At 38.7% G+C, this 16,095-nt stretch overlaps 1 protein-coding gene across 2 annotated transcripts; it reads left to right on the top strand.

Annotated features, from left to right (window-relative positions):
- The first annotated feature begins 1,151 nt into the window (after window positions 1-1,151).
- Window positions 1,152-14,143, top strand: mapre2 (microtubule-associated protein, RP/EB family, member 2). Of its 2 annotated transcripts, none has more exons than XM_083928449.1 (7): window positions 1,152-1,188; window positions 8,617-8,744; window positions 9,362-9,507; window positions 9,641-9,857; window positions 10,113-10,261; window positions 12,057-12,215; window positions 12,823-14,143. In XM_083928449.1, the coding sequence occupies exons 2-7, from the start codon at window positions 8,624-8,626 to the stop codon at window positions 12,919-12,921; spliced, it is 891 nt and encodes a 296-aa protein (XP_083784575.1). In that variant the 5' UTR covers window positions 1,152-1,188; window positions 8,617-8,623; the 3' UTR covers window positions 12,922-14,143. The 2 variants fall into 2 exon arrangements, with proteins under 2 accessions (XP_083784575.1, XP_083784574.1); XM_083928448.1 differs by lacking the exon at window positions 1,152-1,188 and adding an exon at window positions 6,458-6,704.
- Window positions 14,144-16,095: the final 1,952 nt, after the last annotated feature.

Genomic DNA, 16,095 nt, shown 5'->3' with positions numbered 1-16,095 from the left:
AGAATTTTGCTCTCAGGCACAGGCAATATTACCAGCATATGAATTAACTTATATTAGTCTTCATCATTATCTGTACTTTTCAAAGACATCAACACAAACGTGTCCCTTCTACAATTAAAAACAGTATTTATAGACAGATAGATCTACAGCATCAATCGCCAGGTCTTTGGATAATTTAATGATTTAATCTGCCCACATTATGTCCTTTCTTTATCTGGTCTATGCTGCCTCCACTCTATCAGCTTAGTTAGCAAAGCAGCCAATAGAGCTGAATTTCATACCAAGCCTCTTCCAGATATCTCTCGTCTTGTATCAGGTGCATGACTGCACCCTGGTGTTAAAACATGAGGAATGCAGTTCTGTCAGCAGCTTAACAGCAGGTTTATTCAATCATGATGCAAACTTTGTGCACTGTATTTCCCTCTATGGAAAATGTAGAATTATATTTGGACGATATTAAAAAAGGCTAATTCTTCCTCAAATCTTTAAATATATTTGATGTCACAGAAAAAAAAACCCAGCAAATTATCAATTGAGAAGCTGGAACACCCAAGATGTCTCAGATATTCAACTTAAAACAAAACAAAACAAACAAAAAAACATTTTTGTGATTAACAACAATTGTTGCCAATTAGTTTCCAGTGTCTAGTGGCAATATTGCAACTCACAACAACACAAAACAGTGTTCTCTAATATAACAATAATAAGCATATATAAAAGCAAGTTGTCATGTTTTTAAATTAGGCTATGTAGGCCCTATTTGTTTATGTCTACCCGTTGTTTTGTGATGCTTGCTGTTTCCTATTGCCATACTTTTAAATTTTATTTAGGGAGAAAAATATTTTTTAAATTATGGTGAACTGAGTAATTTTTCTTCTTTAAATAAATATTTATCAGTTTAGCAAAAACCTTTTGCGTTCCTCTGTGGGAAAAGTGATGTGACACAGAGTGACAAGACCGAAAGCTGACGGATGTTCCGAATGATCAACGCATCAAGACGTGATTGGTCAAACTTTCGACAGATGTCACTAGTCAACCAATCAGCTGCGACACCGGGGACGTATTGTCCAATCAGCTGCCCCGCTCTAAGCTCAGCGTCTAGTGAGAACGGGCGGTTTGAGGGTGGGGTGACTCAGCCGGAAAAAAAGCATTTTTAACACCTTGTAACCTGGAGATCGGAGTTCACTGGTGAGTCTCATTTGCTTTGCCGAACAATCCCGGTCTGTTATCTCTTTTGAGACGTGCAATATGCTGTTTAAAAATGTCCGAAACCGGAGCGCATTACGTGTGTGTGTGTCGGTTGGTTCGTACGGTGATGTTACCCAGGGTCCGGGGCATATGTCGGCTGTCACTATTCTGACAAAGTGTTGGCAGGAACACAATTAGCTTACTGTAACTTGGCGGTTAGCTGAATACGATGTCCTACCGTCACTGTAAGTAACGTCTCGCTTGCTTAAACACCTTTTTTTTTGCTCTGCCATTGTTTTACTGTGTAGTGCCCTGCTGTCCAGTCATCGTTTCACATTTAACTGTCACACGAAGCTCAGCTAGCTTCATTCGCGAGGTTCACTGCTGTTAGCTGAGTTACTTTAAAAGAAAAACCTCAGAAATGAGCTTGACTTGTGTTTTCCACAGTTAGAGCTTATTTCTAAACAGTGGCTTGTAGTGGGGACAGGCGAGAAGAGGAGGGGGTGACCGTGGCTCCTTGGTCTTTTGTCTTTGCTTTCAAAATTGCCATTTTACAAAGGCAAAATAAAACTTTCTTTTGAACACACATGTTGCGCTTTAAAGTATTGGCTTAAAATATACCATTGTAAGATATGAGTCGATGCTCCCTCCTCTCTGCTCCTGGCCCTCCCCTCATTTTTTGTTAGGTTTGAGGTTCCCCTGAAATGTTTTGTGCACACCCCTGACTGTAAAACACATCCTCTCTTTGTCGATATGATGCACCCTGAATAGTATCCTTAATTTTATAGTAAAAAAATTGAATTAGCCCAACCCGCAATTCAGGATACCACTGGACCTCCCTGCTATTTTTTGAACGCTGAGGGCTGGGTCTGTTGGGTGGAGCTGCTGCCACCCCTCACCCACCCACTTTATTACCCAGTGCAAGAGAAAGCTTGGTGAGCTATGAATGGAGAGAGAGCAAGCACAGCTCTGTTTTCCCTCTGTGATTTAGTGTAACAACCTACAGCGTTACCGTTGACTGTTAAATCAAGCAGCATGCACATAATGCAAAACAAAACAGCTGTTATAGCTACATTATCTTGCTTACATAATGTGTTTCTAGTCTGTTAAACACCTGATTCAATCATAGCTCCTTAAACCCTGTTACCCCAATCAACACAAAACGCAACATCCATGGTGTATATGCACTGAGATCACTGTCACCCAAAGTTACAGCACTGTATTTTACACATAATTTGGCTGGCGTTTATTTTTCCTGATGCATATTTCCTATAAACGCTCAGTTCAACAAACCTTTGATGCCATGTTTAGACAGACATAAGCACTGCATTAAAAAAAAACACTGGGTTGTTTGGCAAAAAGGGAGAACCTGTTTAACTTTATGCTGTAACTCAGTGCAACGTCATTTGCCAATGCATTGTGTTGGTCAGTTAAAGGTGCTCTGCTCTAAATACAAAGGCAAAAAACCTTTTTCCGTTTATCTTAATAACCCTGCCCTGCGTACCTGTTTGTGCATGAGTACCTTGTGCGTCTGTATCAGACACTGAGGGTTGTCCCAAAACATCAATATTTGACAATATGGGGAATGGTTGGTGAGAAGGCAACTTTTTCTTCAGTTTTTCGAGTATAGCACCTTCAACAGACAGGTATGTCTTTGGTTTTTCATTTATCCTAGCTTATTGGTACGAGCAACTTGGAGGACAATGCCTCGGCAGTTGATGAAGGTCTAACCAAAAACCGGCCCAGAAGGCACGTGTCTCTCATTATGGTCTACTATTAAATTTACAGATTTAATTCTTCACTGTCACATTTATTTTAAACAGGACATGGATGCTTCACCTCTGTGGTGGCAGAAGGCAGGTCAGACTGGAAAGTGGCAAGTTCGTTTCGACAGCCTGGTGATAGTTTTGCCACCCAATTTAGCAGTGGCACAGATGAGAAATGCAGTTTCTGTCCATGGGGTCAAGCTGCGTGCTGTCAGATACAAAGCAGACCTCTGTGCTTACTTTTGTGTAGTTGCAATGAGACAAATATGCTGCAGTTGTCCCTTTCCTGTCTGAAAGGGCCTTTTGCATTAGTTGAGTAGAAATGTAGCACTGTATTCTTTCAGTTCTTGGCAGAGACATTTCTTGTGTCCACAGTTTGGACATTTAATGAGATTAGCACTTGGTTATGCCTTGTGTTCGGCTTTGCAGGATTTTTTGTAAAGACCAAAGAGCAATTTTGACCAGGTAGAGACAGGGGATCCTGAATACAGAATAACTACACAAGAGATGGATTATCTGCATTTATGCCACTGCCTTGATTATTTTTAATCTCTTAAAGGCACTTAAAAGAGCAGCTTTAATGCACATTTTAGTACAAGGGTGAATTATTGCAGTTACAGTCAAAGATGCAATCCGCGGCACATGTATCCTCTTTGCCGACATGTGACTTTAAAAGGTCCAGTGTGATTAGTTTAAGCTGAATAAATGTGAGTGATAATGTAAATTATGGCTATAATTTCACAGCAAAACACTGTTGGAATTTGAAATATGTGTTGAAACGTATTCAAAGCAAAGCTTTAGAGAAGGCGACGCCATAAAGCTTTGGCTATACTTCAAGTATGGAGAATGAAAATCCTGTTGAATGAGCAATATAGACTAAGTAGGCTAGTGTAGTGTAGTGAAAACTGGATTAACTGGTACAATAAGACAAAACTGAGAAACAGAGGTCAATATTATTGGCCAAAATTATTCAGACTTCATTTGTTAGACATTTATCTTTATGAGATTTAAGAGAAATCAGATACTGTCTACAGGCTCTGTATGTAGGTAAAAAAGTGGCCTCAACTTTGGCCTCATGGTGGCACCAGAGGAACTCTTAAGTGAGCACACAGATGGTGACCAAATGTTGTGCAATTTTAAAAGTATTGAGGGACCGTTTGAAATATTACTCGCCATTTTGACTGAAAAAAAAATTAAGTCTTTGTCGAAAAGGCCTCTAAATGATGCGATCTTTCCACTGAGACTTTGATGATTTGTACCAGAAGAAGCAAAGAAAGATGTGTAATATGAAACCTTTTGTTTAGTGTCTACTAGACTGCTGACAAGACTACTAGTTGATCTCATACTGAATCAAGAAACTCAGAGGACAAACTGTTAACACAGAAAAGTTTGGACGATTACTCATCAAGTTGACTTTTGGACTGATGACAGTGGAAGATGGATTGTTGTATAGATCTCGCAATCTGTACCTGCATTTCTTGGACTGTGTGTTTTTAAATTGTAAATAAAAACCTAAAGGACTTGCATAGAAATTCCTTCTTTGCCTTTTAGATAAAGCAACAAAACAAGGTATTCAAAAGGCAGGAAAAAAATCAAGGCAGTAAAACAACTTTCTAGAATCGCATAGAAAGCTGTACCTTTCCCCAGATGTCTTAGCTACATCTGGAGAGTTAAAGGCCGTACAATCGGCTGGACATACTAAAAGCATCCAATTCCTGCTGCTGTTAGACTGCTGTGTCATCACATCAGTTTTCCATCACGCCAGTTAAATACCTGACCTGCTGGTCCACATACAGAAGCTTCTCATCCCAGTGATTACTAACCATGTACGTATAAAGTCAGACTGAGTTGACTCATACGGATATTTTCATATTAGGGGTGTAATGATTCATGCAACATTTGGGCATCTTGTCAGACTCACAATTTGACAAATTCAAAATTTCATTTCAATACAGAACAAATAAGTTGATAATTCACCATTAAATGCAGCACAAGGGCTGAATGAAACAGCGTAGTTTTCTCTGAGCCATACAGATGGTTGCTCAGCACTTCTTCAACACAAAACAAAAGAAATGTTTTACAATATAAAAACGGCAAGCGGTTGTGGCAACACAAACAACCACAGGACTGCAACACAACAGCATGTGTATTGAATTTAGATGTTTGTATGAATGATAAAGCATATATTGTTGCACCCCTGCTAGATATTTGTAAATGTATGCACATTTTAGAGCTGAATGATTAGTAGATTAGTTGTTGGTTGACAGAAAATAATTTGTCTACTGTTTTGATAATTAATTCATTATGCAAGTCATTTATTGTGTAAAATGTACTGGTCGGAGACTCATATGTGAATACTTGCTGGTTTTCTTAATGTTCTATGATAGTAAACTGAATTAATTGTGGTATATATTGGGGACTATTGGTCAAACAAAACAATACACCTGGAGACATCACCTTAGGCTTTAGGAAATGGTGATGTTGTGTATTTTTCATTATTTCATGTAAAAACATAACTAGGATTAATAAGGATTATTTTCATAATCCATTATTCTACCACGTGTTATTTTTTTGATTCATCGATTCATGGTTTGGTCTATAGAATGTATAGAAAAATACCCATCACAAATTCCCAGAGCCCTCTCCCAGCCCAGATATCTATAATTAAAAATAGAAAATATTCACACATTAAAAGATGGAACCATTGAATTTGTGCTTTTAAAAGACTTGAAACAATTAATAGATGAGGCTATATGTTGTATTCTAGGAGCTTGTGACCGGAGGGTTGCCAGTTGGAGTCCAGTTTGCCAATCGCATCACATCGAGTCACAATGTAAAGTGTGATATAACAAACACCGTGCAGCCCTCAAATGGCCTTACTCCTTCAAAATATTTCACATCGCATTTTCTGAGAAATTTGAGTCATATGCTTGTAATTATCTGTTTAGATGGAGTAATTGTGTATTACAATTCTCAATATAATTGTATCACTTTTATTTTCTGTTGATTTATTAATCAACTAATCGTTACAGCCCTTCACCTCTGATGTATTTTATGGTGATATTTTAATTGGTTGATTCCTATGGTTAGTAATCAAAACATTTTACTACATTTCCTCACCACACCATGTGTTGCAATCATTCTCATCTGCACCACTTGTATCTCTTAGGATCAGATTTTTTTTTTGTTTTTTACTCCCATCTGTTGAGTGTTGTAATCAAATAATCACCTTAAGATTTGAAGTTTAAGCTGGGTGGGCTGCATTTTCCTTTAAACAAAAAATCTAATTCATACACCCCAGTTGGCACGCAGTCGATCTGCGTTTCAAAAGCGACAAGCATTGAGTTGAATGGTGATCACGCTTATTTTCTTTTTTAAAAGCACGCGAGTGATCAGTGTAATTTGGAGGACTGAAATAGCCCAACATAAGGAACAGGCAGCCAGCCCCCGTCACGTGGTACAGGGTGCATCGACGTCATTGGGGCAGAGATTTGTGAAGAATACGCAGACAGAAGCAAAGCGAACCGGGAGGTGCGGCACTTTCTTAGCATTTTGCATCGTTCCTGTTGTTTTTTTTTTCCTGGCCACAGAGAGAACAGAGTATCTGTTCAACATTTTAGAGACCCAAATGCCCGGTCCCACCCAAGCCCTTTCCCCAAATGGAGAGAATAACAACGACATCGTCCCGGACAACGGAACCAACATCATTCCTTACAGGAAAAATACAGTGCGGGGAGAGCGCGCCTACAGGTAAATCAGTGTAATCATCCGCATTTTATTTCATGTAGGAGGGAAAAAACACATTAAAAAAGCCACTGCTGCAGACAGAAACCTGCATTCCCGGCCCGATCCTCCTCCTCCTCCTCCTTCTCCTTCTCCTCCTCCTCCTCGTCGTGTGTTTGGTTTTGCTTTGCACCCATCCGCTATTTTCCCTACTGTTGTCCCAGTCTCCTGTCATGTTAGCTCTCTGAGTGTGGCGCACACCACTCTTTAAAATAGCTTCTTCTGCCCCAAATTATGGCTTGCACCAGTCAAAGATTGTCAAGTGTTGTGGTGCGCTATGGCACCGGTAACGTTTTGGAGGAGTGGATCGCTTGTTAAATGGCAGGAGTACAGAGGCAGCCGCCCCTCCTGCCATCTCTGCTGCTGCTGCTGCTAGTATTTTCCCATCGTGACATGACACTTTGCAGCTATACTAATCCTTAATATCGCGATGAGTCGTGTGTTTTTTAGGGTGATGTTTTTATGCATGAAACCCCTCATGACCTGCAGCACAAGCCCGATGTTCCCCCCCACCCCCTGTTTTGTATTGAGGCGTCAGCCCAGCCCCGGTGTCTGCTGGCTGTCCCTACCCGGCTAACAAAGCGTGCTAGCAGAAGCAGCACATACATCCGCTTTGTTGACATGAGATCGGCTGGCCCAGGGAATCAGTCAACCGATGATCCGCTCCTGCAGAGCTGTGATAGCTCAACTTTAACGCTAAAGGGTTGTTATTATTATTATTGACCCTGGTGGTGCTAATGGACAGTGATGATGATGACTTAGCATGATTTAACAGCAAATCAGTCGCTGTAATAAAGACGCGTGTTTTAATGTCCTGCTGCTCCGTCATTGAATTAAGATGAAACGCTGCAGTTTTTATTTTTGTTTAGAATGAATCAGGACTGCATACTTTATTAATGTATATAATGAATAGTACAACTTTATCATATAGCCTATGCTAATACACACACCCTATAGAATCAAATCAATTACCAAATGGGCTCTGAAGGACTTCCACAAACAACCCCCTGTACTGCAAACAAGGTGTTGTTGAACTGATAAATGGTTACATTTTGCTATCACGATCAACTAAATTGCTTATATATATATATTTTTTTTTGAATGTTGAATATAGTTCAGTGTGGTCTTTAATATACTTGGCTGTTTAGGTATTCCCAATGTGTGGGAAACACATTATGAGGCCCCTGTCATATTATTTTTTATTTGCGTCTATCCATTGTGTCTTGGCCACGCTGTGTAACTGCTTGATCAAGTTTAAGGAACAAGGTTTCAGATCCTCGATACATATTTTTGGCACATGGTATGCATTCGTTGTATATGTGTCTGAATATCCCTCAGTTTATGTGAGGCATGTACCCTTGAGGCAAGCAGATAAAGTTGCAACATCTTTCTAATCTGACTTGTTATGGCTTCTGTCTACCATGCAGGTAAAATCAGATTAAAGGATTCCAGGCACAAATTCAAAGAGGGCCTGCAAGGCCTGAACCTAGGTGTTAATATAGCAAAGGTATACTGCTAAAAAGGTGTGATACCGACAATGGTTGGCATAATCTGTTTTGCAACAGATGCAGAAAACTATTTGAATGTACTGACAGTGTTTTTAAAATATGTGTAGCCAAAGTTAGCAACACAACAAACTCACTGACACATGTTTTTCTGTCTTGCACTGAAGGGTTAGTTTTTTAGTTACTTGTTGCATCATTGAAGTGTGTTTTGTGCACTGTGAGTTTTTGGACTTTCATAACTAGTTGATTAGACAATCTGATGAAAATGTATCTGCAACATTTTTGATAATAACTAACCTGAGGCTTTAGGAAACGTATTTTGCTTCTAGGTGCATTGCTTCTGTTTTTAAGTGTTGTTGATGTTCTTGTTGCAGTTGGGGGATGGCGGTCAACGTATATTCTACCTCAATAACCCAGGAGACTATGAGCAGGCATGACATCACAGCCTGGGTTAACGATATTGTCTGTCTAAACTATACGAAAGTGGAGCAGCTCTCCTCAGGTGAGATGAGAATTAAAAAAAACATCTTTCTATCTACTTCCCTCTGCTTGTACTGCGTACGTCAAAGAAGCAGTTTGAGATGGGAAGCGTGTTTCAGAGATAACATCTTTGCTTGTAGAGCACGGGGTTCAAATAATTCTGTGTAAGCTGGCAGTTGAGGCAACCTGTAGAAACATGCTCACCTCTCCCTGGTAGAGCGTTGTCTATAAATAAACTTGTAGCTTGCTGTGGCCAAGTAATCCAATTTCAATCACTCTGCCCACATAAACCCAAACACACACACACAGGTTTTATGTCAGTTATCTCTTATTTCTTATCTAGCTGGCACACTACCAGGTTGAGCTGATACCCCAATTTTAAAATGGCTAAAGTTCTAACTAGCCTTCAGTTAATATTGGCCATGTTACCAGGAATATGCTTTAATAGTTTTCTTTTTAAGGGAACCTAGATCTGGATTTACAAAAGGCTCCCAGGCTTCTTTTTTTTCTTTTTTTATTCCAGCGGATTTTTGTTGTACAAAGGAAAACATGACGGATCCTAGCCTATATCTGGGCTCTAGTCTTCTAATTTTCAACCAAGGGATTATGTACTTAACTAACATTTTATTACGTCTTTAGGAGCTGCGTATTGCCAGTTCATGGATCTGCTCTTCCCTGGCTGCATCAGTCTTAAGAAGGTCAAGTTTCAAGCTAAACTGGAGCACGAGTACATTCACAATTTCAAACTGTTGCAGGCATCCTTCAAACGGATGAATGTGGACAAGGTGAGTCTGCTTAACCTTACTTTATTGTTGTTCAGAGTATCTGCAATTACACTTTTGCTTCACACTGTTTGTGCTTTGAGTAAACTGCATGGATTTATTTTTTTATTCTCTTTTCCTCTGTTCCTTGATTCAGATTATTCCTGTGGAGAAACTGGTTAAAGGCAGATTTCAGGACAATCTTGATTTCATCCAGTGGTTTAAGAAGTTTTTTGATGCCAATTACGACGGTAAAGAGTATGACCCAGTTGCAGCCAGACAGGGTCAAGATGCCATTCCCCCACCTGACCCCGGTGAGCAGATCTTCAATCTGCCAAAGAAGTCCCTCCATGCAGCCAGCTCCCCTACCGCAGGTAAGCTTCATCTGCTGCGGAAAGGAAAGTGAAGGTTATATTAGCTGCAAACATTTATTTTGCTGTTCAAGTATTGTTATCACGTTTATCTACCTGACCTGTGGTATTAACAATCAACAACTCAACTGAAAATGTCTAACTTCTTCCACGCTCAGAACACGCACATAATGTGTCATTTTCTGTGAGAGAATAACTAAGTTACTGTTTCACTGCTAGTCATCCATCCCTGAGTAATCAACCTTTGGTCTGCCATAGGAGCATCAAGGTCGAGCTCAACAACCCCCAAGTCCTCAACACCGACATCCAGACCCTCATCAGCCAAAAAGATCCCTGCAATTGCAACACCGACTCCTGCCAAAGGAGAGAAGGAACTGGAAGCCCAGGTCACACAACTTACTGAGCAGGTATGTTTATATATGTATATATATTTAAAAAAAAAAAGCTTAATTCTGATGGTTAATGTTACTATCACTCTGAAATTGACAACTAACAATTAGACCATCAGCCTCTTTGTTTTCTTCACATTGCTCATATCATACTTCCAACACTGACTCTATTTACTTGTTAACAACACTGGTATGAAAGTAGGGCTGCAGCTAATGAGTATTCTGATTAGGGAATAATTTCCAAATATTTTTCTCCATTACTCGTTTTTATCTACAACTGTCCAAAAACATTCAGACATTCAGTTTATCATCATGTAGGACAAAAAAAAAAAGCTTTGCGAAACTGTAACCGGGGTATGTTTTTCATTTTTCAGACAATTTATTTATTAAATGGGCCGATTTATTTAGTTTTAGGTACTTTTTAAATATTATCTTGATGGATGGGAAAATAATACATCAATAAAATATATATACATTTGGCATATTAGAATTTACCTTTTCTGTTGAACAGTGCTGATCTGATTAACGTCCACTGTGTTTCAATATGGTAAAAATATAAGACATGCAAAAGAAAAAAAATCTAAGTGCAGGCGGTATACCTGTAACCTGACTCCGCAAGATGGATTGATTCTCATTTGTTCAGAATATCCATCTGGGAACTCTGTTTGGAGATCTTTTAGGAAGGGGAAGAATACTGGTTGCTTGTTGGATAAACCATCAGGCAGAATCAACCAATCAGTTCAATCGAAGCGTATGATGTACAAACAGAGTGTTGGGGAAAAGCTCTCAAAGTAAACAACATGTTGGTAAAGGATATTTGCGGCTTGTGTAACACAAATTTACGTATTACAACAGAAGGATCCAAGAGAAACTAGCGTTTGAAAAAAGGCTAACAGAATTAGGGTTACCACTGTCTGAAAATGTGTCTAGATCAGGTCAGATTTGCATGGGTTGCGTCACACTTAAACTCGCCTCAAAACCAACGCTGATTGGACGTTCACTTGTCAAACAGCTTCAAATTTTCTCCGTCGCACATTCCTAGACTGATCTGTGTGTAAAATACAATGGAGCTCGCAAGATCTGGATGGTCTCATGAGGCTAGTATACCGGACTGAGTAGGTATAAAATGTATAGCTTTACAGTAATAAAAATGTTGCAAAAATGTTACAGTAATATAAAATAGAAGCAATGCCATGTAGGTATTCTGTTGTGCGATCCAACATGTCCCTGCAAATGTAGCCAGTCCGTCTGAAAGTGAGCTGGAACTTGCTTATGTAGTGTGACAAGCAGCCAGTATTGGATTTATAATGGAACCAAATGAAGAGGGTGTATGGTACAGTGGTTTTCTTACTTGACAAATGACTAAAAGAATCAATGGATTATATAAACAATGATAAGCTAAATAATTAGTTCCAATCAATAGAATAATCAATTAAGCAACTGACTCTGGACTACTATAGTTACATGTGACTTGTGCACTTTAGACAACTTGTATCAGGCAACGTGGTTGTAATCAATACAGATACTTATCACCTGAATGTGCATTCAAAAAATAAATGATTGCAGGGCTTGTTATACATTATGTAAATCTTATTTCTGCTGAACTCTTTATCTAATCTCTCTCAGAATTAAGATCTCACATCCGTTTGGACAGTATTGACATTGAAGTTAGTTTATAAAAGATTAAAAATGAATCCCTGAATAACTTAATATACACAAATCTAACTAAATGGATAAATTGTGGTTTAAGTTCTAGGCAATGAAGATGCGTGATAACAAGGGCTAAACGTAATCCTATTTTTTTTCTTTGTAGATGAACACATTAAAGTCTGCACTGGAAGGAGTGGAGAAGGAGAGGGACTACTACTTCAGTAAGCTGCGAGAGGTGGAGCTGCTGTGCCAGGAACAGGGTGAAGAAAATGCCCCATTTGTCGATCGGCTAATGGAGGTCCTTTACGCTTCAGAAGAACAGGTCAGTCTGTGACCTTCCTTTGATCTGAACAGGATTCAGGACACTTGGCGCCAGGGCTCAACACTAACTTTTGAAAAGGGGTTGCCAGGCTGGCATACGGTTGCCATTTTTAATCATCTTATATTTTGAGTAATTAAGGTACTATGCAATTATATGTCAGCTTAATAATGAAAATGTGACACAGGAATAAAAGCTTCATCAACAACTTTATTTGCGTTGCCATTGTCCTGAAAACAGAAGCAAGTGCGTTAGTGACTAAACGCAGCAACACACATGTAGCACTGTTTTGTTTCGGTAATGACTGTAACTGTAAATATACCTATCAAATATTAAAAATATATTAACTAATGGCAATCAAACCAATTTCTTAAAATGATTGACAATGGCGACCTGTTACTGTGCTGTTACTCTTTCCTGACCTAAATAGGTTTGTGGACCTGTACATCAGTAAAACATGTGTCATTTTCCCTGGTCAAATCATGTGAAAGTTATTGTGTAGTTAAGAGATAAGAAGTCAGTCTTTGTGTGTAATCACATCACATTCCTTGGAGTGTGCTTCAGTAGCACTAGTATTAAGTCCACCCTTTCTTTTTTTGTTTATTTTTAGGAAGGAGCAGAGCTTGCTGAGGGTGACGGACAGGAAGTGGACCAGCAAGCCCATGAGGAGGCGCCAGACGATCAGCAGGAGGAACAGGATGAATACTGACTGCCATCAACCCTCACCGCAGTCACCCCACTCTTTTTAATATGTGAGAACTGTTAAAGGATTTCCAGATTTTTTTTCTCCTCATGGTTTATTTTTTGTTCTCTCTGAGACTGAGCACATGAAGCAACCTCCTGAGTAGAAGCACCATCACAGTTTTATTTTTTGTATCCCTCTGCTCACTGTTCGATGTTTTTTGTGACTTTTGGTGAACTGCTGTGGCAGGTTTGTGGTGACGACCTCCGCTGGCAGAACAAGCTCAGACCATCACAGAAGATTTTTTTTCTGAGGACTGTGTGGGTGGAAAGTCAATTCAAATCCTACCGTAGACGTGATGAAATGCTGAAGTTTAGACGGGTAACGGTTACCTGTCAGTGCAAGTGTTAACTTCCCAGCTTCTGCCCTTTTTCATTTTATGTTGTTTTTTATTTTGCATATCAACAATATTAATCACAAGAATGCAATAAGCAAAGCCCTGAAAGGGCTCGTAGTAGCTCTTATTTAACCTCCTTCCGTATGTTGCACTGACATTTGACTCTGTATTGGACAATCTGTCCATTAAACCCTCACCATATTTATTATTATTAAGCCTTTAGGAATAGTGTGAGATTCTGAATTGCATCCTCGTGAAGGAGGACAATACACTCAATGAATTGTGATTTAAAGTGTAGTATAATGCCAATTTATGACTGTTTCACAACTATCCTCACAAAGTCCAATATTCCAGATAATCAGTGTGCTCAACAATGTGTTATTCACACCATAGAAGGTGGTTTGGTAATAGAGTTAACTTTATATGCCATACACATAGGGAAGAAGAAACATTATTGTGGACTAGTCTTATTATGATGCAGCATTTTAAGTTTTATAAACCTCAGCTGGAACTTGTGGTCTGTTCAGATTTCAACTGTTTTTTTTAAACCACAGGTCTTAGGGAGAGTCGGTTCACTGAGTAATTATTTGCCATACTATATTCCAGTAAGTACATTGTATACCCTCTTAATATTGCATTTACAGTACTAATATTGAACTGGGCAGTGCACCATAATGCTTTAGTTATTGTGTAAATGAAAAGGAATGTAAACATGTACTGTCAATAATTAATGAATGGTAAATGTTTTTTTTTCATGTCCCACTCATGCATTCCCCAAAAAACGTGTTGCATGTTTAATTTTTTTGGTGAAAAACTTGACCTGCTTTTTACATATTTAATAAAAAACAAGTATGTTAAGTGAGCTTTTTGTATGTTTAACCTGCTATGTTGAGATTCGGATGGAAAAGCTGTAATAAAATTAAGTTTCGAGTCCACAGGACTGTTGTCATGTCGCTCCAACAGCAGCAACCTGCCTTGGTCATAATTAAAACAAAGTTAAGTTATCTGCTACAACTACTAATAATAATAATAACAATACATACCTTTAACCAAAGTGGGATGGTGATTTTATTATTTAATAATATATCTTGATTATGGTTTTTGAATGTAACATTTTATTCTGTGGAGTAATGAGTTAACTATAGGTGTAAGTTAAGGTTTGAGGTGCTCCTGGACTAAACTTCAGCTAAAGGTTATGTAAAGTAGTTAAAATAAGCTCCACTGTGAGTAGCCACAATCATAAAAAATGCTTAAATGTTACAGTAATACATGAATCATAATGACCAATAGTATAATGTGTATATAGTATAACACTTAAAGGAGCGTCATACAATGAGTACTTTAAATTTTGATATTTTGCTCGTAATGTTTCTGTGTTGAGTAAAATTTGTAATGTAGGACTTCTTCCACCACTGAAGTATAGGTATAAAGAAAATAAAAAGGAGCCAGTTGAGGTGGTTCGGGCATCTAGTAAGGATGCCCCCTGGGCACCTCCCTAGGGAGGTGTTCCAGGCACGTCCAGCTGGGAGGGGGCCTCGGGGAAGACCCAGGACTAGGTGGAGAGATTATATCTCCACACTGGCCTGGGAACGCCTCGGGATCCCCCAGTTAGAGCTGGTTAATGTGGCCCGGGGAAAGGGAAGTTTGGGGTCCGCTGCTTAAGCTGCTGCCCCCGCGACCCGACCCCGGATAAGCGGATGAAGATGAGATGAGATGAGATGTTGTCAAATAGATGTAGTTAGGGTAAAAAATACAATATTTGCCTCTGAATTTTATAGGCAAATATTAGTATAAAAAATAGTATTCTAGTACCGGAGAAGTAGAATTATAAAGTAGCACAAAGTAGGCTGCCAGTACTACTTGAGTAACAGTTTTTCTGTCTCGATTCAAATTCAATTCAAATGAGCTTTAGTAGCATGACCATATTGCAACAGTGTTACAAAAGCATCCATATAATTATATATAATAATTATATTCAACTATTATGATAATTACTTTGAACGAGTACGTACATTACAAATTATACAAATGTTGATACAATAATTCAATTCAGTTTTATTTACAGTGCCAAATAATAACAAAGGTTATCTCAGGACACTTTACAGAGTAGGTCTAGACCTCACTCACGTATTTATGATTTACATAGACCCAACAATCCCCCCGTTAAGTACAATAAAATATAAATATATAATGGAAATAAATTAATAAGATGATAATAACAAGAAAATAAAGTACAGAAGTAGAACGTTTTATTAAACAAGGACAATAAATAAATCCTAGGACATAAAATGGATCAAGAGCAGTTTAAAGAAAACAAAGAAAACAAAATCTCTCTCTCTCTTTCTTTCTTCCTCCCCTCATTCTCTTTGTATCTCTCTCAGTGGGGAATTTTATTTTTGAAATGAGTTTTATGTTCTCTCAAATTCCTATTTTTGTTTGTTTTTTTGGCACAAATCTAATTCCATATATCTGGGTCATTCTCTCTCACACACAGACACACAGGCAAGGCAAGAAACATAAAAAATTCTTATTTATTATGTAATAAAACAAAAAACAGACAAACAAAAGTTTAGTTTTATTTAAATTTGGTTGTATATGTTTTAGTTGTGCTAATTTTAGCAGCAGCAATGACACACACACACGCACACACACACGCACGCACGCACGCACACACACACACACACACACACACACACACACACACACACACACACACACACACACACACACACACACACACACACACACACACACACACACACACACACACACACACACACACACACACACACACACACACACAC

The sequence above is a fragment of the Echiichthys vipera genome, assembly GCF_963691815.1.
Source record: "Echiichthys vipera genome assembly, chromosome: 15".
Lineage (NCBI taxonomy): Eukaryota > Metazoa > Chordata > Actinopteri > Perciformes > Trachinidae > Echiichthys > Echiichthys vipera.
The sequence above is the reverse complement of the archived record's forward strand: the minus strand, read 5'-3'. Positions and strand labels throughout refer to the sequence as shown.